This window comes from Hirundo rustica, chromosome 18 (genome assembly GCF_015227805.2).
Source record: "Hirundo rustica isolate bHirRus1 chromosome 18, bHirRus1.pri.v3, whole genome shotgun sequence".
NCBI classification, from domain to species: domain Eukaryota; kingdom Metazoa; phylum Chordata; class Aves; order Passeriformes; family Hirundinidae; genus Hirundo; species Hirundo rustica.
Genome location: NC_053467.1, coordinates 2,554,693 through 2,582,135, shown reverse-complemented (window position 1 = coordinate 2,582,135; position 27,443 = coordinate 2,554,693). Strand labels below are relative to the sequence as shown.

Here is a 27,443-nt window from a genome sequence, read left to right as displayed (position 1 = left end):
AAAATACTTCGCTCAGAGGGTTCTGAAGCCCTTGCACAGGCTACCCAGGGCAGTGGTGCAGTCACCATCCCTGGTTTTTAGTGTCCGTGAAAACCTAGATTTAAAAGATGTGTTTAAAAGGTTTTAACATGTTTAAAAGATGTGTTTAAAAGGGTCAGGTTGGTCTTGGCAGTGGTTAGACTCGCTGATCTTAACAGTCTTTTCTGACCTAAATAATTCTGTGATTCAATAATATGAAAAGTCTTCAAGAAAACAATATTTTAATGGCAGTTGTGTTGAGATTCTCTGAAACTGCCTCCTCTGATCCGAGCTTCTTGAGTGACTCTTCAGCTGAACGCATGTTCAGAACATTTTTTAGCTTCCTTGTAGCCAGTTCTGAGTCCGATACCGGAGGCCTGAACGCCCCAGAAGATCAGGGATGGATCTGGAAGCGCTGGGCTGCCTGCAGGTGGTTGCAGTGCACTTTGGATTTCGGCAGAGCTTGTGTTTGTCGGCCCTCGAGGCTCCCATCCCGGCTGGATGTGTCGGGATGTTCGTCAGCGACTCCCACGCCGGCCAGCGCGGTGCCTGCGACGTGCTGCGCGCCCAGCCTTGCCGTGAGCTCATCCCTGCAGCCTCGGAGAGACTGCCTGGGTGTGGAGCACGTCAGCTGTGGCAGCCCAGCAGATTGAGGAGCTCGGAGCAGCAGCTGGTGTCAGTTGAACCGGCACCTTCCGAGTTTCGGCTTTTCCAGCGGAGTGAGGGAGCCCGCAGGTGTTGACAGGTGCTGGGCAAAAGAGAAACTCGTCTCATTTCCAAGACCTGTAAGGTTGTAACTAATCTTGATGGTTTCAGGGCAAATGTGTTTCTTGGCATTCATCTGCCTAAAAGAGATTTTTTTAGGCGTATGAGCTTAATCAGCAAAGAATTCCAGCTTTGCAACAAAGCTCGTCTTAACAGTTCTTCCAAGTTTAAGTGGTTTTATGCATCCAGGACCCGGATGGCTCTGTGAGATTGTCCTGTGAAGTATTATAAGGTGAAATTCTTCTGCTGCAAACTGAAGTCACTGGGAAAGCTTTTATTTTCATAGAGCCAAGATTTCACCTGTAGCATTCTGATGGTAGAATAAAATGTGGCACGCAAATTTACGGTAGCACAAACCTTGGTGTTTCTCATGTTAGTGTGGTTTATTCTGTGCACCTTGAAGGGCTGGCCGTGAAAGCTTTGTGAATCTATTCAGCTGTGCTCAGGAGTTTCTCTTTCCCCCTTGTGTACCCTCTGATAAAGCCAGTCTGTACCCAGGGAATGTCCAACCTGGACCTTTAAAGACACCTCAGTTCTATTTGGGACAAAGAGTTCCCAAGGAAAATGCTTGCTTGGTGTTCTCATGGAGGTGAAATACGTGTTCTCAGCTTTCCAGAAATCCAGTATTTACAACTGAATCTCTTCAGCTATTCCAGTACTTTGAGCTTCAGATTTGAATATCTGTGAAAACATAGATGCTTTTCTAAACAGCTTCAGTTACTGTTATTTTTATTATCTTAAAGAGGAATTCTGGCTTTCTCACAAAAAGCAGCAGGTTTAAAATAATTAAAAAAAAAAAAAAATCCACAGAAGTACTTTGAACTTCTTTATGCCCTGAGAACAGGACTGTCACTGGTTCTGATTCAGGCCAATGTAATTATAAAATAGGTGCTGTCATTCTTAGGTCAGTAATGTTAATTCTGCAAGGGATTGTATATTTTATTTGCCACACATAAATTGTGACTCATCCCAGGATGTTTCTTGGAGAGAAGCATTGCTGTGGAACTGCATACACGAAGGAATGCTTAGGAGCTCGTGGAAGCTGGGCACTGCATCAGTCAATTTGCAAATTGAATTAATAATTAAAGCATGAAACAGGTACATCTAATAATGTGATGCAACTTGTGGATGTGTCCTTGGAATAAAAAAGAAGGAATACTGACTGTACAGCAAAATTCAGAATCTCTGAATTAGGTAGATCCGTATCTTTTTAATTTAGCGAAATACTGTGGAGCGAGATAAAGTTAATAGGAAGATGTGCATCGTGTTTGACAGACCAGGCACTGGCTGAAGAAGGAGCTGGGATTACCATCGAGTTCTTGGTTCTTAAGAGTGAAGCATGCATGAGCTGTGGAAAGGGGGAAACAATCAGCTGTATTGGTGGACATACAGAGTGTCTGGGCAAGAACCAACTCGGGAAGCTTTGCAGAGGAGCACACACAGGTCATGGTGCCACCCGAGAGGCACTGGAGTGGAGTTAGGGCCACATGGAGGAGTTGCTATGCAAATCCCAGTCACCTTTCTGCATTCTTGCATGGGGACAGCAATCCTCAGAGAGGCTCTAAACTCTGGAATTAAATGGAGTTGGTGAAACGCCAGAGGAAGGGATAGCACTCAAATTATTACCATCAGCACAGCTTGAAGTGGCCTGACTTCCTTCTTGGCAGTGCAGGGAAATGGAGAAGACAGCCTTTGTGAGTCAGTTCTTGCTTTGTAGTTGGAACAGAACAGTCCATATCTGAATCCCTGCATCAGCAGACTCTGCTGCACACCAAACACATTTGCAAGGTGATTATTTTATACTCGTTTGCAGTAAGGCAACAGACAAAAGGCAAGGAATGGGTGAAGGCAGAATAAAGGGGAAAAGAAGTGTGGAAGAGGAAGCAAAGTTTGCCACATCAGTCGCCTGGTTTTGCTGCTGTCTCGACTCCTTGCATCGCTTGTTTTTGTTTTCTGATTTAAATTTTTTAGAAGCTGGAGAGCAGACAGCATGGCAGGAAGGTGGGGTTGGCAACAACACAGACCTTATCGGCACGAGGATGTAGAATCTGTGCTTGCTTCCTACAATGATAAACTGAGCTGGGGATTATTAAATTAAGCCTAATACATATTGATTGTGGAAAGCAAGAATTTCTCAATTAAATGAAGTGCTGACCTATGGCAAATGAGAATATTGTGGAGTTGGCATCTCTGTGTTAGCTGAAACACCAGTGAAATTGTGGAGCAGTCAGAAACCCAGAGCAGATTACAGAGGGGACCTCCTTGTGTAGAATGGGAAAATGTATTTAAAATGTTCAGAGTTTTGAAGCTCGTACGAAGGGCTAGATTGGAGAGCAAAGTTGTAAGAGTTGTTGGGATTGCTAAATTGGCCTTCTGAGCACAGCTATTAATTTTATTGTGGGGAGGGAGGAGGAGAGGAGGGAAGAAAATGTTTAAAAGAAACAAAAAACAACAAGCAAATAAACAAGTCTTTGTTGTTGCTCCCCTTGCTGGGAGTTTCTGCCAGAGCATGGCCATGCAAACAGGTGATTAAGGGTTTGGCACACGCCAGGGGGGAAATATTCCAGCAGAAGTGAAGGGAGACAGTAAGGAGTCAAGGGAGGAAATACCCAAAGGAAGGGGAGGTCAAAGGTTCACGAAATGGAACAATGAAGCCACAGCGGGTGACACTGCGTGGAGCACCTCAGGCATTGCCTTGGGGATGGGTATCCAGACAAGCAGCAGACAGTGCTCACTGGGGTGAGGAGAGCTCTCTGCCCACAGCCAGGAGAAGCCAAAGAATGGAATCAAGCCCTGCTGTTTCCAGGGTGCTTTTCCCTCTCCCCACTTTCTGCCCAGGTCAGATTTTCTTCTCCCAGTGCTGTTACTGGCCAGGCTCATGTTCAGACAGAGGAACTGGGCTGAGATCTGAGCTGGTGAAAGCATCCTTGAGGAACACAACCTCAGGAGGGTCTGAAGTAGCTTGAGCCATTTGTTTCTCTCTTTTCTGATGTGATAAACACAAAATCCCCTGCAAGGGAGCTTGAGCAGAAAAGGAGAATGGTGATAAATTCCACCAGGAGAGGAAACCAGTTAACGTATGTGAAAATGGCAGCTGGGAAGAGAAGTTTCTGTTTAGTTTTACCGAGATGATGATTTTATTAAAGAATTGTATGTAGTTCACTTGTGGAGATCAGAATCTGGTAGAGACTGTGTGACTGGAAAGTCCTTGGCCATTCTCATGGGTTTGGAATGTTTCTGGAGCAAGTGAAAACAAAAGCAGAGTGAACCTGACAGTCTTTTTATTGTTTACAATAAAGATTAGGCAGACCAGGAGTGCATTTTTGCAAGAGGAAAGCTTAATATTCATGAGAGGTTTGTATTAATCACGCCAAAGTCAAGAAAGGTTGATTTAAAAGGAAGCAGAATTGATCAGATACAAAACTGGGGGTATTTTGTGCTTTGCTTTCATTCTGAAATGGTTTTGAAGTGCTCACTATGAGCATAGACACCCGGGCTGCCTGTGGTGGGTTGTTCTCTGAAGGTTGTTTCTGTTTTGCAGGGGTTTAGGAGGAGAACTGATGAGACCAGCTGGTGAGTACCACAGCTGGGGTGGGACAGCACCACAGGTGCCCTGAGGAATTTGGCTGTTTACGTGCTTCCAGTTGGTTTTGCATGTGTTGTGTTGAACGTATAAGTAAAGCCTGCACAGTAATTTAAAAATGCAACCTTTGGAGGCCAATCAGCAGGTGGGTGCACCAGGGCATGGGTGGCCAATACACTTGGAATTACTCTGTGGAAGAGCTGGAGATGCTTCTGGGCTCTGTGGCACACTGTGTCCTTCTGTTGTTGCACACAGTGAAGTTTTTTTCAGGGTTGAACTCTCTTCCTTCAGTGATTTACTCAAATTCCTCTCCAGAAGAGATGTAATCTGCACTTCCAGACAGAAGCCATGGTGGAAATAATGATTTTATCATAACAGGTGTGTGTGCAGAAGTGAAGCACAAAGGCCATATAAACAACAGTCTGTGGGGAGCGTGGCATCACAGAAAAGATGGATTTTGAAGATTGTTATGTGCTGTAAAAAGGAAGGGTGTTGCAGGAAGAAGTAGGCTGGGTGGATGAGGAAATGATGCCGACTTGGTTTCCTGCTTGTGAGTTGAATGAAGGAAGTGCTGCGGAGCAGATCCCAGCTTGGAAGATCTGAAGGCAGCCAGACCTCGTGGGTGAAAGAGCTTCAGCACTGAGGTGGAAGAGCAAGGGGCTTTGAGTGAGATTGCAGCTGAATGACATGAAAATGCAAGCTGAAGGAATAGGGGTTTTTGTGATATGTTTTAATTTTTAAGCAGCTGAACGTTTCATGGGTTTGGAGAAGTATAAATGGCAGTATTTTGGCATGATACAACTGTGTAGGTGGAATAAGAGAAGAACTGAAAATGTTCCACAAATTGCCTGCATGTCTAATGAAAGAAGATGGTCTCAACCACAATAGAGCACAAAGAAGTGCAGAGAGCTAAGGAGGATCCCCAAGAGACTTGGATTTAGTCACATTGCACTTAACCTTGTCTGTGAATAAATATTAGCACAGAGAAGCTGAGAGGATTTTGTGACATTGCCATGGTGAGGAGTGAGTTCAGGAGTAGATTTGGAGCCCAGGAAGTTGATTATAAATGCAGATGATGAGCTGTGTACAGAGCCCAGAGGAAGAGTCAAGAAATCAAGTTGTGGGAGGAGAGGAAAAAACAGTGGCATTGCTTTATATAGCACCTTCTTCTGTCCTCTCCCTCCTCCCCAGCAGCTCTGAAGCAGCCAGGCAGTGAGATGGAGCTATACCAAACTCATTTATTTGAACTGAAGCCCAGGAGGTGAAAGATCATGGTATTCCCCAAGTGCTGAGTTTTCATTTCAGCAATACAGTCAAGCTGTTGGACAGAAAATTCAGTGTTTACTATGTTAATCTTCATCCCCCAAAAAAGCCTCAAAACATTGAAAAAAAAAATACAATTCTCAAAGTAGGTTTGTAAGCATAGAACTCTTATATTTCTTATGAAAAGGAAGTCCTGATGTATTCCAAGTATCAAAGGAAATAAAGCTGCATCCAGTTTCATAGCTCCCAGCTGTGTGCAGTGAGCAAATGCCACTCCTTGGAGGTTCAAAAACAACGTGAATAAGAAGTAGGAGAACCTGTCAGATATATTTGAATAGTTTTTGGTGGCTGTAATATTATCCTTGCCTCAGTTGGTTTACTATCAGTGATGCTACACTGCCATTTCCAAAGAAAAAGTGTGGCTGATAGGTACGTGCACACCTTGAATGGCAGAGGGGGAAAACATCCCACCAAACAAGGGATTTGCATGAATGGTGGGACTAACTCCTGTCAGAGGACAGTTACTGCATCGTAGAGATCTTTGTACAAAGGCAATTTCCTTTCCAGTTTTTAATTTCCCTTATTTTGAACATCTATTTGCAAACATTCTTCAGTTTAAAATGAATGCTAATGTAACTTTCCGTGGTTGTCTCTTCAAAATTGCTACAATTTTCACTTTTCTGGGTGGGTATTTATCTTGTTATCAAACTTATTTTCTTGCAGTCTGCACTTTAATTGAAAAGCTGTCGCTATCAAAAATGCCATTTAGAGGAGATCCAATAATCGGTACGTCCTGTTTTAAATAACCTTCCATGACTGTAATAACTACTCGTTAAACTAAAATATTACCAAATTATGCTTTTCCAAGAAGCTAAATTAATGGGTTTGGGTGGCCTAACACACTAAAAAATACGAAAAAGATAGGCAAATACTGCAGCTGATGCAATTTGAAGATTCGGTTTTTAGCTATTAACTTGACAATAAATGGGATGTGCAGTACTCAGCATCACCAGGTGTTCACTGTGGACATGGTAATCCATGTGCTGGGAGTCACAGCCTTGTTTGGTTTGGAAAAACAAGCACACAGGTTGAGCTCTGTAATTGCTGCTGTGTGGAAAAATTAAATGGAGGATGTTGAAGTTCAGAAAGTAAGAGAAGTTAAAGCTGTTTGTGTTCCTTGCTGTTCCAGGTGGTTGGCAGTGGTTAATAAATGACAGTCTGAGACATCTCACTCTTGTTTCCAGTGCTGCACGACAGCATATAAAGGTACAATAATTCTCCTCCTTCATGTGGTACATTAAATACAGAATTGGAAATACTTTTCTTTGATGGATTATCCATGATCTTACTGGTTCTTGAATGCTTGTTTCTTAGATGTGTGAGAAGGGGTAGTTAAAAAAGTATATTTTGAATTCCTCAAGGTTCTGGTGGGCCTTTCTGTCAAAACTTGAGCAGTTATCCCAAAGGTTGTTCTTGTCCTGACCTCTGCACAGGGAGAGGAGTCCCTGATGGTGCTGGAAGCTACTCCCTGCTGGCTCTGTGGGTACATTTAGAGGGTGTTTTGCTCCTGTTTTGCTCTACCTGCAGTGTGTGTGGTTCCAGAGAACTCTTGTGAGAATTCAAAGTGCTCTGGATGATGTCCACAGGTACTGAGGGCGTTTGGTACCTCTCATTGGTGTGAGTTACCGGAGTTATTCAGGACAAGGAGCTTAAATTTTCCATTAAACTCTGCTGCAAATCCTTTTTCTGTGCTATCAGACTGCTCAGATTCTGAATATTTAATGCATTGGTGGATATGTCTCATGCTGTTTTATTTACATCACCTGAACACCTCTGGTTATTTGCCTTAGTTTTCCCAAGAAATCCCATGGCAGTTTGATCTCGTGCTCTTAAAGGCTCAGCTGAATTATAAAGGCAATTTCTGTCTGCCCTGCTCGAGCTTACAGACAATCTGAATTTAACATACTGTGCTCGTTGTGTTAGGTTTCAGCAGGAAGATAAAAAGACATTTCAGGTACCTCACAGCTCATCTTTTAAAGTTGTGCTTGGGAGACAGAGGAGACTGGAGTGTATCCAAATCACTGAAGGAAATTAAAGAAAGAAATTTGAATTCTTGGGATATTCGCTTGGCATTAACAGTTTATTCAAAGTGCTAGTATGTCTTATAACTGGAACTTCTAAACCAAAAGCTTAGAAGAATTAATTATAGGCTGTAGAGAATTTTGACTTGTTTGGTAAACATCAGTTAAAGCTGAGGAAAGTGTATTTAGTAAATGGCAATTCTCATTTATTTCTGTTCTTGTTTTAGAGAGAAATAATTTTAAGGGCAATGCTGAAGATGTTGAAAAGTAATATTTATTTTTTCTGACCTATAGTATTCTCTTCCAGTTTAACTTCATACATTTAAGGTGAAAAACAATTCGTTTAGAAAGTGAAATACCTGAGCAGCCTGGTCTGGTTCCAGGCATCCCTGCCCATGGCAGAGGTTGGATAATTTGGCCTTTAAAGGTCCCTGATCTCCAGCAGTTGATAATTCTGCATATTTTGTTACTATAATGCCTGTGGTAGTTAGAATATTCTTTAGGTGAGTGCTGGTTTTCTTTCAAGTCCTTGATTTTGCATAGAGAACTTGTCGGAGGTGTCTTTGAGGGCAGAATGAATCAGCTGGGCAGGATTTCTGTGTTACATTTGAGATTTCTTGTACCTGGAGAACATGAGTGTTAATAAACACTGTTGCTATTAACATGAAGTGAGCCATGCATAGCTTTTGTGTGCTTCCAAATTTATTATAATTTTGGGTAACATTATTTTATCAGCTGAAAAGTATAATTCAGCCATAAATTCTATGAGAAAAACTATTGTGTGCTTTCTGAAATAGCAGCTGAGTTATTTTGTGTTCTGTAGGAGTAACAGAAACCACTCTAAAAATGAGGAGGTGTAATACGCAACCATTGCTTCTTTTCTAAAGCAGTTAGGATTGGGACACAAGGCCTGTGGTCCTGGATGCTTGGGATTTTTTGTTTACAACCTTCAGTCCATGTTCTTTTCTGTGTTTCCTTTCCGAAGATCCCTGGGGAAATAGAGTTTGTTTCTTGTCCTTCTGGGGTCAGAATATGGAAGCTGAAATAATGACTTGTGTGTTCTGTAATGCTGTGTCATCCTGGAGGTCTTTCATCTGAGCTGAAAATACATTTCACACATTACTGTTATTGTCTTAAGTGCTAATTTAGCTTACTGGTCATATTGAAGGAATAAGATTAAAATCTGGGTTTTTTTCTTACATAAGTTCCCTTACTAAACCAATATTGGGAAGAAATGTTAAGAAAGGAAATGCCAGTATCCAAAAGGAGTTTATTGTTTGCTTTTTTTAAAATCCACTTTCTTTTCCCTTAAGAATTCTAACAACTTTTGAGGTGAGTAGATGTATTTCTGTGCCTTTGTTGCAGGAATCTGCAGTGTCTGCCCTGGCTGCTCTGTGCAATGAATTTTACATCAACGAGAGGGGAGAAGCTGATCCAGCTCTGCAGGGTAATGATTCATGTTGATCACAGAGGCACAGGATGCTGGGCTGGACCAAACTTGCACTTTGCAGGGATTGCACAGAACGGGGAGGGGCATCACTGGTTTTAAAGGAACTTAAAGTTCTTCAGGAAAAAAATAACTGGCAGCTGAAAGATGTCTGAAAAATGACAGCTGGAAGTGTAGGAAGTGTCTCAGGGGTTTTGCTGGCGGTGAATAGAAGGTACCACTGTAATAAAAACAAGGAAAAAATATATTGCTTTTCTATTCCATCCGGTAAAACAAAGATTATGTGTTTCTAAAATCCTAAATTTTAACAAAGTGAATCTTTTTCACGTCCCATTTTGATAAACTCTGCCAGAGATCATGGCTGATTTACAGAAGAATTGCTAAGGGATAAGAAAAGGATAGAAAAGGACACCCAGAGTTCTGGTAAATGTGCATGTGAAAGTCTGTATTTGAATCAGCAGGACAGGAGGAAGCTTAAACTTCTCTTAGGGGCATATGAATCAGCATCTTTTTTTTATTCTGCCTTTTTTGTACCTGTCTTTGTTTCAAGGATCAGATTGTGTCACGTCCATCAGAGACAAATTGCTGGATTGTACAGATAAATATTTTCAGAATAACAATTTATGTTCTTGTTTTTCTGAATATGACAGTGAATTGACATATGCTTAATAAAATATTGATTTCTTTTCCTATTTTTTGCCATTATTGAATCAGGTAACAAAATACCTTATTATCTATTTGTCTTAGAGTTGTTCCCAGAATGAACTTGATATTGATCACATACCTATGTGATCAAAGACATTGGGGCTGAACTATAAAAGCAGCCTATCCTGTTATTAAAATACTTTATATAGTGCTAAATTTTTATGGTTTTGTCAAAAAAAAAAACCCAAAAACCCAAACTCCAAAGTGGCCTTTTTCTTCCTGGAGTTTGGCCCTGCCTGCCAGATTCTTCGTGGGCAGCATGGGAAGATGTGATATGGTACCAAGGCAGATAAAATCCCCACAACCTCAGGAAAGGGTCATGTGTAAAACCAGAACGTGCTGGGCAGGAGGAGGCAATGCTGAGTCCAAGCAAACAAGCTAAAAATGAGTTGAAAAGGTGATAGGTCATGTTTTATGTAAGGTTGAAGCTGAAAGTTTCTGTAGAAGTGGACAGGAAAACTCAGGCAGGTGCCCAAGTCAGGAAGGAGGAGGGATCTGCTCAAGTCCAGGCTGCAGCTCTTGTTGCTGGACTCATTTACACCCCTCTGAAGCCTCATTGTTTATTTCCTGGATTTTAGATTAACTTTTCATCTGGCTTGTGCTTGAAGGGACCATGACAATGTGGCCTTGATGGTCTAGGGATACAGTTAGGTCCAATCTGTAGATACAGATAAAATTTCTCCTCAAGACTTTTCTGAAGTAGAACTGTGAATTGACCATTTTTCTGTTCTAGAAAACTCTCTGGTCAGCTCCATCTTGAGTACCCTTTTATTTGGCTTTAACTGAACTGCACACATGATAGCAGAAATGCCATTACACGTGCAAGCATCTTTTAAAAACAACAAAAAAAGAGTGTATTTTATCTCTGTACCAATAGAACTTAACACATTTCATGCCTGTCTGTTATGGGATGGAAATCCAGCAGTAAAAGTCCTCCCCGCAGTTTGTGATGGATGTGGGGATGTGTGGAAGCTGCAGTGCAGGAGACATTCAGCACAGTGCCTTAGATAAATCACTTAAAGCAGGTCTGGACATGATCAAGGGGATTAGGCAAAAAAAAAAAAAAAAAAGCTTTTGGTAAAATTTAACCAGCATTTCACTGTTGCTAGATGATTAAAATGGAAACACCAATCAAAGGTGCTTTAGCAATTTGACATTCTCAATCTGTCCTTATAAGGCTGCAGTTTTACTGAATCACTACTTTTGCCACTGTTTGTTTTGACCTTCTCTTTGGGTTTTTTTTTTTGTTTTTTTTTTCTTTTCCTGTCTTAATGTGTTCCGGGTTGGTTTTGCTGACTTTCTCTTTAATACTCTTTCAGGATGGGTTGTGTGGAATTAATATTGCAGAACACTTCATAGGCCCTGTTGGTTTATGAAGCTGAAGGCTCTTAGAAGAATATTAACATTTGCATTACACTTTCCACCGTAATTACTGAGTGGTTATAAGTAAAGAGCTGCTTGTTTGCTTGGCTAAAATGTCAGTCTGAAATTTCCATCACTCACAGTGGAGACTGTCACAGCCTCACTGTTTTAAGATCTTCTTGCTGTCACAGCAAACACTGCATCTTCCTGTGGCCTCAGGACTCCTAACACCCCGGTGGTTTGGGAAGTTTTAAATAATAAATGTGCTTATCTGCAGGTATTGCTCACCTCTGGCCAGGGAGCTGAGCCCCTGATGGGAGGGACGAGCTGGGACCTGTCCACAGCACTGGGGTTTGAAAGAAAACAGCCATGAATTATGATGAATGGGGAGTTTCTTATGGCAACTCTTCTTTCCTCCTCTAGCAAATATTGCTCAACCATTTAAACCTTAGATTACAGTAAGCAGTGGCACAATTATGTAATCATCCCAGCATCTCTGGTTCTTTTTCTCTGAGGATTAAGAAGTGTCTCTGCAGCAAAGGGATCGATAAGACCACCTTGCTCTTGTCTGAGTCAGAGCTGTGTTTATTGCAGCTGTCTTAGAGAAGCTTTTCTGGAGCACTTTGTTTTTCTCTGCATTTTACAGGAGAGTTTAGTGTGAAAACCGAGGGAGTATTGTCTGTAAACCTGAGATCAAGACTGCACCAGAAGTGTGAACCTGTTCCTGACTTTTCCTTTTTTCATACACGCTCATTTTCTCCTTGGTACCACTTTAGGTACTTGTGCCTTATTCTTGTGCCTTTTGACTCTGCTGCTCTTTGTAGGGCCGCTGTCCCCACTGGGTCCTGCATTTCTGCTTGAGCTTTCTCCTCCAAAACAGCCACCTTCATTTATGTCTCTATGAAAAATGATCTGAAATTATCTCCCTGTTTAGGTATGATCTCTGTGTGTGCTTAAAAAGGGCTCCATGAAGGAGTTTCCTAAGGGGAAATAAAAAGAAATTTTGTTTCTTAAAATAACTGACTTTCACAAACCTGGGGATCTCCTGTCTAACACAGAACACTTACCATGATAGAAAATACTGACCTGTAAATATAAAAAGAACTTGCTCCCCTGTGCTTACTCAGAAATTTATGCTTATACTGATTATTTGGATGTCTAAAACTTGGTTATTCTTTAAAATTCAGAAGTTTGTCTTTTTTCTCTCTGAAATGGTAGGCTTAGTCTAAATACAAAGTCAGATTTTTAGACAGAAAATGTGAATGCATTAATGTAAAAGTGAGCATCTTAAAATTTTTATCCTTTTCCTGTAGAAAGTGAAGGTATTCCGCATTTTAGTTTAACAAATTACAAAATTTTCCAGCTGCTCTGTTTAGGACATCTTTTCCTTATTTTTTTGTTTTCCTTAGCCAAATACGAAATTCTAACGATGTGGTGGTTGCTTTTCACGCTGCAATTGTATTTTCTCCAGATGAGCTGGTGACACAGTACGTTTCAGAACTACAAAACGCAGAGGAAATGATTCGTTGTGGCTTCTCACGAGCTCTTGGGGCCCTTCCAAGATTTCTGCTGAAGGGCAGGCTCCAGCAGGTGAGAAAATAGGATCATTGTAAATGAGAAGAGGGCACGAGGCATTTGGAGTGAAACCTGTGACAGTAATCAAATAAATAATAACGATGATAATTAAAGGTCTTTTGTCAAAGGGGTTTGAATGCTAATGTACAGAAAATCATCATGAGTGGAGCCTTGCCATAGTTTCTGATAATTAATGTTTAGTCCTGCTTTAGTAGTGTTAATGGCCAAGCCAGAGGTTGAATTATCCCTTTGCTCTGGGACATTGGTCCAGGGGAAGGGAGAGGTGTTCAGGCCACTCCTGGTGAGAATCCAGCCCCTGCTGCCTGCTTGGTTCTTTCATACAGGCTTGAATTCATTTTGCTGTGATCTCTAAATGTAGCATGGTGAAACACGCTTTGGATTTATGTATCTCAATCTTTGTATTTTTTTCAGGTTTTGGAAGGTCTAAAAAAAGTGACAGTAATTTCCCCTGAAGATGTGAGCTTTGCTGAATCCAGGAGAGATGCCTTAATAGCAATTGCAAAGTAGGTTTCTCATCCCTGCTTTTGTCTGATTTTCAGTTTTTCTGTAGAAGTTTTCTCCTGTTCATTGAGCTGGGAGCATGAGTCTTGAAATCAGTTACAGTGTCACACACACACATCTTGACTGCAGATCCATTACTCATTTTATTTTTGATTCAGAGGATTACCACACACCTGACAGTTTTTTATCAGTTAACTGACTACCTAGTGTATATTTTAATGTTTGCCTTCCTCATGGGCTGCAGCTTGAGCTTTACTGAGAGGGTAGAATATCTATTTTTTCCACAATCTTAAAAAAATTGAATTGATTTAAAGAAATGGTGCCTTTTATTTAAAAGAATGTTGAATGTCACCGTGCAGTTAATAGTATACATTAATATTTTATGCTCTCAAACTGTTACACTGCTAAAACCCTGTGTCTTCAGGGTAAAGAAATTTAACATCATGTTCAATGCACGTTGTGTTGGCCCTTTGCCCTTCTTCCTGATTTCATTTTGAGGAGAGTTCAGGAACTGACAGATACTGAAGCACGTTCCTTTTTGCAGTGTTACAGATGTGAAAGCAGCTCACTTCCCTGCTGAGATCTTCCCTTGAACCCAAACACTGCTCAGAAATCCTCAGGTCAAACACGGCACAGAAATATTCCTCATTCCATCTGCAGCGGACGTTACAGGCGCTGGGAATTTTATTCAACAACGTAACAAAGCTTGACCTTACCTTCCATCCCTTCTATTCCTCTGTTTTTTGAAGGGTTTGCCAGACAGTGGGTGTGGAGGGAGATGGATCCCAGCAGGAGCATGTCTGCAGGGATAACGTCGATCAGATTTACGCCACGCTGCTCACCGGTGTGACCGACTACACCACCGACAGCCGCGGGGATGTTGGAGGATGGTAAGGTGGGGCTAAAATCCAGGGCCAGCTTTGGTGTCTACTGAAAACCTGATGTGTTTTCAAAACCTCTTCGAAACAAGAGCTCCAAGCCTTTGGAGATTGGAGCCGGGTAGGAATTAGGAATGCACAGCAGGAAGAGACGTAGGAAGCGAAAGGTGAGGTTTTGGTTGTCCTTCCTCAGACGTTGGGAATATGGAGGCTGATACATTCAAAACCAAAGTTAAGCTTTTTTTCTGGTTCTGTGGGTGACATTATTTCCTTTTAGTTCCTTTTTCGGAACGTATTCAGTTGCAAAACAGGGATTTAAAACATAAAACTTCTCTTTACTTGAAGCAACACGTTTGGTCTTCCCTGATTTCTCCTGCTGCACGTTCGTGTTGTGGGGTTTTTTGCCAGGAGAGGGAGCAGCTACACAACGTGTTGAGAGGAATAAAAACTCAAATTGAGCTGCAGCATCACCGAATCTTTTGTAAGTTTAGGGTTTCAATGATTTCAGATATGAGACTGCAAGAATAAATCATAAATCTATAGGAATATGTCTGCTGATGTGAAATCTATAGCACAGATAAATAAAGTTTAATAAACTTAATAAGATTAATAAGATCTTAGTAATATTTGGTCTATAGCAGTCTCATTTTCATGGCATTCCTCAGTCTTCAAGGTCCCCTAATATACAAAGAAGATTCAGTGTGTAACACTGCATCCCTCTGAATGCTCTGTGTTCCTTCAGAGATCTGGAAATTTCAAAATTCATGACTGTAAGGGCTCGTGTCCTTCTTTGGGTTTGTGTTTCATTTCCAAAGAAGCTCTAATTTGGGATGTGCCAGAATTTACTGATTGGAAATTCCTGCCAGCTTTGAATGGGAGAGCACATGGAGAGTTCATGTTATTCATGCCATGCTGTGGAATTAGATAGCATGGAAATATGGATCTTACAAACAAAACTTACTCCTGTCAGGGTGCTTTTCTGCACGTATTTGTGAGCAAAATATGCCCAGCCTGAAGTAGTACCTGTTAATAAAAAGCATTAAATTATCCTAATTCAAGAATAAGTCCAGGATCTGCAGCTTTAAAATGCTTTTGATGCCGTGTAGAAGCCTCAGAGCAGTAACACTCAGTATAAAGAAGCCATGAGCTCGGTAAATAAATGTGATAGAGTAATTTCAGTTGTGTTTTATTTGTTGGCACTTGATTTTGAGTAAAAAGCTGGGTTTATAAAGGCCGCTAAATTTTATTGTCTAAATCCATAATTTTAATTTGAAAGCATGCAGAGTAATGTTGCTTTTAGCTACAAAGAATCAGCCCTGTTTAACCTGTGGGTGACACTGTTTGTGTGCTATGCTAATGAAGTGGTAAAATACATGTATTTGACCTGTCTGACAGCTGCATGGAGTATCTCAGGGTACAGAGATGTGTGTTCAGGATTTTAAATTAACAACCTATTGATAGTTCAGATCTAGTATCTGGCTCTGCTTTTGCATTCCAGGCAGGAAGGGACAAATGCCTGAAAAGTACTGGCAAGAATTAATCCTGCTGCTTGAAAACATTTTGTTATTTTCCCAGTTTGTGGAAGAAGTTCTTGTCCAACAGCGCTGAGTCACGTTTGAGTGGATTGTGTCAATCATATCTGTGCAGAGTGCTTGTAGGAAATAAATGCTTTGGACAGTCACTGCCTTCTTCCTTGAAGGATGTTTTCAGCAGTGGTTTATGGCCAGGAAAGTGCCTGTCCCTGGCCAGGCATGGTGACACGTGCTGCCCAACCTGGCAACATTTTGGTTAGGCTCAGCTTTGTTATGCCTTATTTAGAGCTCTGTCCTACTCAGTCTTAACTTCAGGGTCGTTATTTCTTTTGGTAGCTCCAGTTTTGCTTTAAAACGTGAAAGAAGATTTAATTACAGTGCCATTCTCCTTTCCAGGATTCCTGGTCAGGTTTGAACGGGGCAGATGCTGTGAAGCACATTTTTAATAACCACATGGGATGGGAGCAGCAGCACAGCCTGTAACCACCTCTTGTCTTGTGTAGGGACAAAAGCTGCGATTGTGCTTTTATTTCAATGAGTCCCATGCTGGATTGTTCCTTGCCAGTGATCGTGGGCAGGGAACACTCAAACCACAGTCAGACCTTGCTGGTTGTGCTCTGAGAGCCACTGGCAGTGTCAGATCTCAGCAGTTCCAGCCTGGGCTGCAAGAATTGTAAATTGCTTCTCTGTCTTTGCGCAGGAAGGGAAGTGTCAGCTCTGCAGCACAAAGCAGAGGAAAGGTGCTTTGTGCCGCGTTATCACTTCTGTAGCTGCTGAGCCTCATCCCTTTAGCACTTCACTGCAATATTTACAAACGTGTTGGAGGAGTTCGTGGCACAAATCCAGACTGCTCTCAGCTGTAGTTGAGGTTTGGTGTTTGGATTTTCCCTGTTCTCTGTAGAGGTAGCCAGATTCTCAGCGGGTAAAATCGTCCCACAATGGGGAAATAGTAACACAGGGCACGAAATCAGAGCTCAGGAGGTGTTGGACATTTCCTTGGGAGAGGAAATGAGGATGCAGACTGGTGAGGATGAGGAGCAGGTCGTTCCAGCCTGCACAAGGAAGGAGCACATTCTCCCTGCTGATAGAGAAGCAGGAGGGAGGTGAATGTGTCTCTGACACGAGACAGGGCTGGGTGGAGCTGACAGAAAATGCAAGAGCAATAATACAGGGTCGAGAGGCAGAGAAAAGGAAGAGAATACTGAGCTTTGTGCTTCCAAAGCCAGGAGAGATACTGAAGATGAGGACCTGGCTGAGTGTAATTAGGTATTCAACTCAACTTCCACATCTGAGCGCTCCCACTGCAGCTCTCCACAATTATTGTTTATCCTTCATCTGCGTCTTCATTTCAAAACAAAACATAGTGGACTTTCAAAGAAATCCTGAGGAAATTAAATTCCCAACATCCATTAAAATTCAAATGTGCTTTGAGCACCAGATACTTTTTTTTTTTTTTTTTTTGAGCTGCTTTGGGCAATTCCAGCAAAAATCAAGTCAAGAAATATGGAAACCAGAGGGGGCGGGGGAAATCCTTTCTCATGGCAAACTCTTGGCTGCTGCAGGCTTTTGTGGCCTCTCAAATATCAGTGCTTTCTCATTCTATTTCTTCTAAAGCAGTGAATAAGATGGAAAGATATGGAGAGAAATGCTGTTTCTCTGGAGAGATCATGTCTTTTTTGTGTAATTTTTGTCTTTTTTCTAATAGAGTTGTGGGAAAGTTTCACCAACTTTACTCTGCATATGCAAACTTTACCTTTCTTTTGACAGATTGTTTGCTGGGACATGTCTGATCTGTCTACAGGTGTTAGACATGAATATCCAAGTCAGATATGATAGAAAAAAACTAGTAAAACATAACCCTGATGAAAGACTGCCAGACTTGTTTTAAGCTGCTTTGGAAAAAATGATGTAATTTACCTTTTTTTACCATTATAACAAATGTCCCGCCCAGTTTTAGAGTGCACCTGCAACTCTTTTCAAGTTGTTTTGGAAATCAGCAAGAGGAGTATTTCTTTTCATAAAAGGCTGGTGGACCTTTTCAAATATTTATATTTTTTTTTCCTTTTTAAAAAAAATATTATTGAGAAAGGATGCCATTACTCTGAATTACTAATGAACATGCTGGGCCTGGTCTTGTGCAGGGTCATGTAACCCACTGAGGTATTGCCCTTGTCTTAAGGAAAGAACCACTATTAGAACTCATGGGTTGACAAGACGTGGTTTTAAACAAGTATATTGATTATTTTTTTAATTGAAATGATTTTTTTTAATTGTATTTAGAGGTTGTGAAGAGAACGGATCATTATCTAGATAAGACTCACTTCAAGCACAACTTAGTGTTACTTTGGTCAAACATTTAATCCAGTTAGTTATTATTTAGCAAAGACATTTAAGCCACTCTGAGTCACCGCCTGGTTTTAACGTTGGCAGTATTAAGCTTGAAAATTTACAAGAATGTGACAGTCTTGACAGTGTTCCATATCTGACTGTCAAAGTGTGTGTTGGCCTTTTCAGAAAATAACTTGGAGCAGACAGAGCACTTAAGTTTAAATACATCTACTTACACATAATATTATTACTCACACAAAATAGTAGTGATCATTATCACTTTCAACCTTCTTAAAATAAAGAAGGGGCAGGGGTGGCTGCTGGACCCTGGCTGCAATGTGAGCTTTGTTTCATGGAGTGGGACTGGAGGGGACGCTCCTTGTCCTCCCAAAATACGGGAACTCGGAGGACGTTGGTTTTATTATGATGAATTTTTGCTGGTGTCTTCACCTGGCTGATGTATTTATTGAAATAAATGCCGATGTATTTATTGAAATAAGTGCTGCTGCAGCTGCTCTGCTCTGTCTGTGTCTCACAGGGTGCGGGAAGCTGCCATGACCAGCCTGATGGAAGTGACGCTGCTGCTGGTGCAGAACGAGGCAGAGCTAATCCACGCCAGCGTGTACGTACTGTGCTGCTCCTGTCTTGGCTCTTAGAAATACATCCAGGGTGTGCTCATCCACATTCCTGCAGGGGTGCAGTGCCTGGGCACTCGGGGCTCGCTCTGTTAGTAGGTGTGACAGGACTTGGACAGAAGTGCGCCAAGCCCAGGCAGATGTGGAGGAGGAAAGGAAAGAGGAAAGGAAAAAAGAAAAAGGAAAGGGAGAGGAAAGGAAAAGGGAAAAGGAAAGGAAAAAAGAAAAAGGAAAGGGAGAGGAAAGGGAAAAGGAAAGAGGAAAGGAAAAAAGAAAAAGGAAAGGGAGAGGAAAGGGAAAAGGAAAGAGGAAAGGAAAAAAGGAAAAGGAAAGGGAGAGGAAAGGGAAAAGGAAAGAGGAAAGGAAAAAAGAAAAAGGAAAGGGAGAGGAAAGGAAAAGGGAAAAGGAAAGAGGAAAGGAAAAATGAAAGGGAAAGGAAAGGGAAAAGGAAAGAGGCAAGAGAGAGGAAGGGAAAAGGAAAAAGAAAAAGGAAAGGGAGAGGAAAGGAAAAGGGAAAAGGAAAGAGGAAAGGAAAAATGAAAGAGGAAAGGGAGAGGAAGGGAAAAGGAAAAAGGGAAATGGAAAGGGAGAGGAAAGGAAAAAGGAAAGGAAAGATTTGTTGATAGAACCTGGGTGGCAATCCCACCTTAGTAATGCAGCACAGCTGTGGGATTTGGGCTAAACCTGCCACCTCTGTGGTGCTTCCCAGCAGTGCTCCCTGAAATAAAAAGTAAACCTGCTCGCTTATCCAGAGCATCACATCATCAACTTGGAATGGGACCAATGTGAGCATGAGTTTGGACTTGTTGCTTTGTAGAATTATTAGTAAGGAAATAAAAATCAGGAGCTCAGTGTAAATTATTTTAATTTCATGACGCAGTACTCCTAATAGTAAAAGATTTTAATAATAAGTTCCATTTTTAAAACATAGCTTGAGCAGCAAAACTTTTCCTGATAGTGGTATTTGTAGACAGTTTCCCAATGGTTAGGTGAACTTATTCATGGTTTGGGTTTTAATTTAAAAAAAAACCCAAATGTTGAAGGACACCTGGAAGGAAAGTACTGGATTCTCTAAGGACACACTGCTCACTGGTGCCCATTTTCAGGGCCTTCCTCCTGTTCATCTGTTTATACACAAATTGTCCACATGGATCTGAGGAAAGCATTCCTGCCGGCTGGATCCCATTTTCTAAATATTCTAGGCCTTGGTGTAGGAATGAAGGAATTTTAGCTGCTTTTGTCATCATTAGTGTCCCTTTCTGAAGGGTAAAGGGCCTTGTGGGATGCAGTACTGCAGCTGAAAATTGAGTTGTGAACATGAACAAAGTAGGATAGTGTTAAAAACTAGCCACAATTGAAGAAGTGATTTACTTGGGATATATGAGATGCAGGAGAGACCTTGTCCCCTGCTCCATGTGCAGTTTTCTACTTCAAAATGTGCTTTTCTCAAAGTTCTGCTCTATTTCCATCTGAAATGTAGCAGTTCAGCCAAGCCATAAAGCACTTTGTTATCTTTTTGGGTGAAAGGTGGGGCAGTATATGTAAAAGGTGGAGAAAATACTCTGTAACATTAATGTCCTGCTGGTTTTTGATTGATTGATCTGTGGAAGATAAAGCCTCAAGATTCTGTCACCACGTGGATGTCTTAAATCACTTCTATGTTCATTCTGAAGAGTTAAACCAGAGTTCTTTCCTAGCAGGATCATTCTTACTCATTTAATTGAAACAATTTAAATCTAAATGCACATTCTGCTGCTTAAATTTTCTGATGAATTGTTTTCTTCTTTATAGCTGCAAGCAGATTATGTGCTGGCTGGCTCAACAGTCAGCTGAAAAAATCGATAAATTCCGAGCTCATGCAGGGTCTGTGTTCCTCACTCTCTTGCACTTTGACCAACCTCCAGTTCCACACATCCCTCATCGAGCAGAGCTGGAGAGGATATTTCCAAGGTAAGGTATTGAAAAATATCCTAAACCAAGGAAAGGAAAAGATAAATGCACACAGTTACACCTAAACCAAGCAACCTGATGTAATTTTTGTGCTCAAATGCCCAATATCTATATGGAGGAATATTTGATGTTGTTTGTCAGAATTTCATTGAATCGTCCTAGGAGTATGCATGAACATATTTTTTTCCTCAACTGGAAAACATTGATCATAATGACCATTTTTAATGAATTGTATTGTTTTAACCAAGCTCTAGTTGCAGTAGTTTTCCAAGATGGACTTTCTAATTAAAGTAAGAGTGAGAGCAACTCATTCCTGAGTGGTTATTATGATACCTGCTGGGAGTGAGGAGCATCCAGCTCTGTGTTTGGGAGAACCTCAGCCTGCTGTGACTGCAAGTGCTCTGTCTGTGCTGATCATCAGCACCATCTGGGCTGGGAGGGTGTGTTGGCCTCTCCTGGGATGGCTCTGTCCTTGGATCAGTGTTGGGGATGGCTCTGTCCTTGGATCAGTGTTTGGGGATGGCTCTGTCCTTGGATCAGTGTTTGGGGATGGCTCTGTCCTTGGATCAGTGTTTGGGGATGGCTCCGTCCTTGGATCAGTGTTTGGGGATGGCTCTGTCCTTGGATCAGTGTTTGGGGATGGCTCTGTCCTTGGATCAGTGTTTGGGGATGGCTCTGTCCTTGGATCAGTGGATCAGTGTTTGGGGATGGCTCTGTCCTTGGATCAGTGTTTGGGGATGGCTCTGTCCTTGGATCAGTGTTTGGGGATGGCTCTGTCCTTGGATCAGTGTTTGGGGATGGCTCTGTCCTTGGATCAGTGGATCAGTGTTTGGGGATGGCTCTGTCCTTGGATCAGTGTTTGGGGATGGCTCTGTCCTTGGATCAGTGTTTGGGGATGGCTCTGTCCTTGGATCAGTGTTTGGGGATGGCTCTGTCCTTGGATCAGTGTTTGGGGATGGCTCTGTCCTTGGATCAGCTGCTGGTGGGAGAGAACACAGAATGGAACTGCCGATAGAAACTTGTTTTCTGAACGTAGGCAAAAGTGCCTGGGGAAGGGAAGCTGCAGTTCACATCTTACCTGGGTCAGAACAAGGATTTGAAGATTCCTTCACTTCACTGGCAGTGGCTGGAGCTTTGATTTGTATTTTCCCCGTATGCTCAAAAGACCAATGTTTGATTTGATATTTCGGTAATTCAGAGACCTTCCTCACTGGCAGGGAGGAGCAATGTGAGGAGAGGAAAAGCAGTGCACCCACACAAGATGCTTCTTTTCCTTCTCTTTCCAGGTGGGAGAAGGAGACTCTGAACTGGAACGCGGCGTCGGAAGCTTTCCCCCGGATCACGCAGCTGCTGGGGCTGCCAGCCTACCAGTACCACGTGCTGCTGGGGCTCTCTGTGTCTGTGGGGGGACTCACAGAGACCACGGTGAGAGCACCACTCCTGCTTCTAAACCCCGTGGCCTTCTGCAAAAGGATCCTTACCCTGACTTGCTGGGCGTGCAGGGAATGAGTGAGGGCGCTTTGTTTCTCGTCTCCTGGCCCCACAAATCCCAGCCCTGTGCTGGCTCTCCCTGCTGGGATCAGAGGAGCTCCTCAGCTCAGTGCTCTTCTCCAGTGAGGTGAAAGCCAGTTCATTTGTATTAACTGTTATTTAGGTGGTAACAGTTGCGCAGGTTTCTTTTTTTACTTATTTTTGATACATTTTCCAATAGAATACCAGCGAGATGTCAGAATTTCCATTACCAAGAAGTATCATTCAAATGTCTGCCTCAATCCTCTGAGCTTTGCAATCCTTATTTCATTCTTCTGGCATGAACAATCTCTTTATCACTGGCTTTGGCAGTCTGCTATGCTGCCAAAATTTTCCCTACTTTCTTAAAATTTTAGTGTATCCTTCTGTCCTTGTATTACAACTTGCATTAATGGTTTCAGAATCCTTTGTTTGCAGATATTTGGCTTGTAACATTTTTTGATTTGTTGTAGCCAAAGATGTAAAATATAAGGAGACAATTTTAGGGGTAAGGACATGGTTCAATATGAAACCACAGAGAAATATCAGATCGGTAACAGAATATTTTGGACTGTCAGTTAAGTCTTTAAATCCCAGTGGTCCTGTAACATGAGGAGGAGGAGGCTGTGAGTCAGCACCCCAACAGTGGTTAAGAGTGTTTCTAATTAAGATTTCTATGTCAAGAAAACTGATAGAAAAGTGAAAGGTGCTGGGAAACAGAGGTTTTATGGAAGGGGAACAGCTCCTGCTGGGTCACAGAAAGGAGGAGTTAAAATCACCTGGAGCTTGTCTCCCATGGCTTCCCCTTGTCAGCCACAACTTGGCCAAGTGCTGTGGGATCGAGAGATGTCTGTGAGCCTTTGGGTCTGATGGAGCAGAGTATTCTGTGTCTGTGCAGTCCCTCGTGTTTAAACCAATTCTGAGCATTTTAATGTTTCTAAAATGGCAACTAATTAGATGAAAATGGCTATTTTAAAACTTTGAAAACATGTGTGTGTTGGTTTGTGACAGTAATTATCAGATAGACTATGTAACTCTTAACAGATTTCTTTAATAGCAAACATGCCCGTGAAATTCAGCTTTCAGTCAAACACAGTTAATTACAGGAGGCTCCACCAAAACCAAAGTTATTTGTCTTAAGTATAAAAAGGAGGAAAATTTTGGAGAAACAGACATTCTGGCTGCTAGCTGGGGTCAGAGGAAAATTCTTATTCAATATTTTAATTTTTTTTTTTTTTTTAAGTCCTGGTTGCATTTAGTCATGAGAGGTTGGAACAGTTCAGTTACATGCAGCTCCCTGCCCTTGTTACCAGCTGCCAGTGTGTTAAGGGAAACCTTCTGCAGTGTTCTCAAACTGTGATTGTGAAATGTTAACTTTTCTGTGATCCTCCAGTTTTCTTTAACACTGAAGGCTTGTCGTGGCTAAAATATTCTTGAGGGCTTTAGAGAGAAGATGACCTAATTCTCTCTTGAGTCAGCTGGAAAGGCAAGGGAGGGTGTTTACACTTGGGAGTGTATGTGTGTGGTGAATTACTTTTAATATCTAAAATGTGATAAAGAAATTAGAATTGATGTGTTTTACAATGACTGGTGTTCAAACTACTCTGTCAAAGCCTGTTGCATTCTTTGCTCGATATCCAGAGACTGATTTAAAACACTGATAGAAAATTTTAAGAACAATCCTATTAAATCCATATGAAAGGAGCAGCTTTTTAAAATCTGGGATGGAGGAAAAAGATGATTGGAATATTTGTCCTTGCAGTGATGTGTGTGTTCTTGTGACTCTCCTCCCTCTCTCACTTGCAGAACATCTGTGCACACACACACACGGACATGGAAGTTAAAAAGAAGATTCTTGTATATACTGCGAGATAATCTGAGTTCAAATGTCAGTTTGTCTTTTAGTCATCTCAGGGAATTAACAGGAGAAAAGCTCTCTTGTAATTCCGTGCTCAGTGGCAGTTTGGCTGCAGCTAAAATTGCTCTGCAGTATATTTAGCAAGAGTAGTTCTTTGTTTGGCTTTTTGAAGAGATTTTCTGGAATGAGCCGTGTGGGGTCTCTGAAGTGTTCTGGTGGCAGTGGGGCTGCTGGAAGAGTTGTAGCTGAAGCACTGGAAATAATCTGGGAAAACAGAAGATGTCATTCCCTGTGGGATTTGGCACTCTGCTCCATCACCGTGGTTCAAAGGGCACTTTCTCTGTGTAAAAGAATCTTCTAATTATACATCTGGCCCACAGTGATGCATATTTCTGATGGCTGCATAAAACCCCTCAGTCTGTGGAGATCAGATGTACAATGCTGGTCTTTCTCCAGTGCACAAACCCTGCAGTTGCAGGGGTCAGGATATAATTTTGATATAATTTCATTATTGTTGAACTACGTCTCTTGCAAAATTTTGTTGAAGCACAGAATGTCCCGTGATTCCCCCCTCCCCACTGTGGAGTGAAAACTGCATTTTAAAATGGTATAGAAATTGTAAGTAAAGCTTAAAAAAAGAAAAGAAAAAAAGGAACAACATATTCTGAACTCTTAAAGTTCTTCCCAGACAGTACCAGAGCTGTGTTACTGTGTTAGAACTCACAAACAAAAATATTGGGATCTTAGTAGATGATACTTGAAAACATCTGGTTAGTGGGACAAATTGTATGCAAATCAGTGCATATTTGGTGGAAGAAACAGGCCCCAAATCCTCTAGGTTGAGAGTTCTTGGGCAAAACATGCTTGAGAATAATTCCAGGCATTCTTTTCTTACAGAAAATAGTGTGAATTATGATATTTCTGCTTCATGTAAGGTCTCACTGCTGCCAAGTACAAACCAGAGCCCCTGATGTGCAGCAGGTGTCTTAATCACTGATGTGTAGCTGAGATTTTGGATGTAACAGATGCTGTTACACACTGGATGCCTTAGCTCATTCTTTCTGACCATACCAGTCCCACCTGTTGCCTCAGAAGTGGTTTTGGAAGCGCTGTCCCCCTGTGTTACAAAGCTGCCTGTGATGAAGGTTTGTGTAGAAAGAGCTGCCAGTGCCTCTGTGCTTGCTGGAGCTGCACTTCTCATCCTCGTGGTTCAGGAGGTTCAGTCTTCAGGACAGAATTCTGTCATCAGGTGGGGGCTGCCTTTAGCACTGTTCTCTGCACTGTGCATCTCCTGCTGCAGGATCTGCTCTTGGCTTCAGTGTTGGGGGAGCCTTGGCAAACCCTGGTTTCACTGTTCCTAAGAACAAGGTCGTTCTCAGGCCTCCTCTTGAATTTGTAGCCAAAGTTGTCCCAGTTCCAGCCCATTAACCTCCCAATTTCCTTTCCCAGTGCTTGTGGAACCCCAGGGAAAGGTAAATGTCACACGTTTGATGTAGTGTGAATTTGTGTTCTGGGGAGATGAGGAGGACGTTTGGAAATACTCTCTGCAAATACTCAGGATAAGATTACAGCTCTGATACTGAGGCTGGGACAAAAGGAGTTCACCTGAGGAGGAAATAAGGATTTTACCTGGTCATGTCATGTTATTATGCTGCAGTTACTGCCAGTAGTGGGGACATGCCCCGTTTTTCAATCTCCCAAGTAGTTACATGATGGATTATCCACACCTCTGCTTCTGTATTGTTTAATTACTTGTGCTGTCCTCATTCTCCAGTGTTTCTGCTATCCTGCTCTGCCTTGGTTTGACACACCCCACCTGGAGCTGTGCTTTTTGCCTTTTACTTTCATGCCCTTTCTTGCCTTTTCAAGTTATTTGAACCTGCAGAGAAAGCACTGAGTTGTTCAGCTTCCTTCAAAAAAAAAAAAAAAAAAACCCAAAAAACAAAACCAAACAAAAACTGTGTGAGTTCCCTGAGGTTGTTTAAGAGACAAAAGAAATAGGAAAGAAAATGGCACCACCTAGGATTTTTTCCTGAGATGGGTTTTCTTCTGCTTGGCGTTGATCTCTGCTCTCGGGAGTTGTTAAGACAAAATGTTTCTTATTTTGTTTATAATAGTCTTAAATGCACAGAATGTTTTAAAGGGTAGCATACAACAATTGGGCAGGTTTTGAATTCTCAGGAAATCTCTCTTCCAGTTGTATACCCTGTGAAGACCTTTCAGTGTCAGGGCCCAGTTTATACTGGGCACACTGGGACACGCTCCAGTGTTGTTTTTAGTGTGAAAGAGCCATGCTGCGTTCACTTCAGTGTAGCTGCCTTGTACAGATTTTACTGAGATTTGGCTGTCATTCTGAAACTCAGAACAACTGAATAATTTCTCCAAAGTGCTTGACCTTTTTGAAGAAATATTTCTGCTCCTGCGTTGCCCAGGATGTTTCAGAACAAAGTGTTGAGGTTGCAGACTCTGCTGCTTCCCAGGATTTGCTGGGCTGTGCTGTTTGCAGGCTAAAGCTTTGGGAAAATAGTTCAGAGTTTTGAGCCAACAAAATGTTTCTTGTTCTTGGGTGCTGATGCACCCATAAATGTTACTGATATGAGCTTTGTTAGATAAAATGTTTAAATAGAGATTCCTCTCGTTTGCTTTGGGGAAGGCGCTTGGGATGTTTCTCATCCTCCTCCTGTATTTTTCTCTCTTTCCTTGATGAGATGCTCAGGCCTGTGAGGAAAAGGGGATTCCCAGAGAGGCTGTGCCTGCTCTCCTCCCACAGCACATGGAATCAGAGAGTGGTTTGGGCTGGAAGGGACCTTAAAACTCATCCTACTCTACCTCCTCCATGGGCAGGGACACCTTCCACTGTCCCAGGCTGCTCCAAGCTCCATCCAACCTGGCCTTGGACACTTCCATGGATCCAGGGGCAGCCACAGCTTCTCTGGGCACCCTGTGCCAGGGCCTCAGCACCCTCAGAGTGAAGGATTCCTTCCCAATATCCCACCTAATCTGTGGGGAGCTGCTGAGTGATGCTGCAGCCTGTGGCGGCTGATGTGACCCCATGGACTGTGTCCAGCTGAGCCTTGAGCAGCAGCCTGACCCCTCCTCTGCCATCTTGCCCGATGAGTTTAATGCAGTTAAACCAACAGGCAGAATTTCCTTCTGAGGTGTGTGTAATTTTTACCCTGATTTTGCTGGTGGTTTGTGGGGCTGGTCTGCACTGTTCAGTTCCATCAGCTCTTTAATAAATGCTGCTTGGTGAAGTCCTGGTGTGGTCCTGCAGAGGCAGGACAAGCATTATTATCTGAAGCGAGGCAGGATAAGCAGAGCGGTTTGAGGATGTTTTATTTTGAGAGGAAGAAAACAACGAGCCTTTAATGTGGTCTTTCGTCCTTCAGTGGCAAACTTGGGAAAAACAAACCCTTGAGAATGAGTTGTTGC

The 27,443-nt window shown here is 42.1% G+C and overlaps 1 protein-coding gene across 3 annotated transcripts in view; it reads left to right on the top strand.

Moving 5' to 3' along the window:
* TBCD (tubulin folding cofactor D) overlaps window positions 1-27,443 on the top strand; it is a 113,969-nt gene that overhangs the window by 73,006 nt on the left and 13,520 nt on the right. For all 3 annotated transcript variants that reach the window (XM_040081437.2, XM_040081436.2, XM_058422891.1), the window contains 10 exons: window positions 4,325-4,356; window positions 6,353-6,415; window positions 6,819-6,895; window positions 9,076-9,157; window positions 12,696-12,814; window positions 13,232-13,323; window positions 14,071-14,211; window positions 18,598-18,681; window positions 20,486-20,644; window positions 21,931-22,069. In XM_040081437.2, the coding sequence (XP_039937371.1) occupies window positions 4,325-4,356; window positions 6,353-6,415; window positions 6,819-6,895; window positions 9,076-9,157; window positions 12,696-12,814; window positions 13,232-13,323; window positions 14,071-14,211; window positions 18,598-18,681; window positions 20,486-20,644; window positions 21,931-22,069 (988 nt within the window). The remainder of the gene's footprint in view (window positions 1-4,324; window positions 4,357-6,352; window positions 6,416-6,818; window positions 6,896-9,075; window positions 9,158-12,695; window positions 12,815-13,231; window positions 13,324-14,070; window positions 14,212-18,597; window positions 18,682-20,485; window positions 20,645-21,930; window positions 22,070-27,443) is intronic.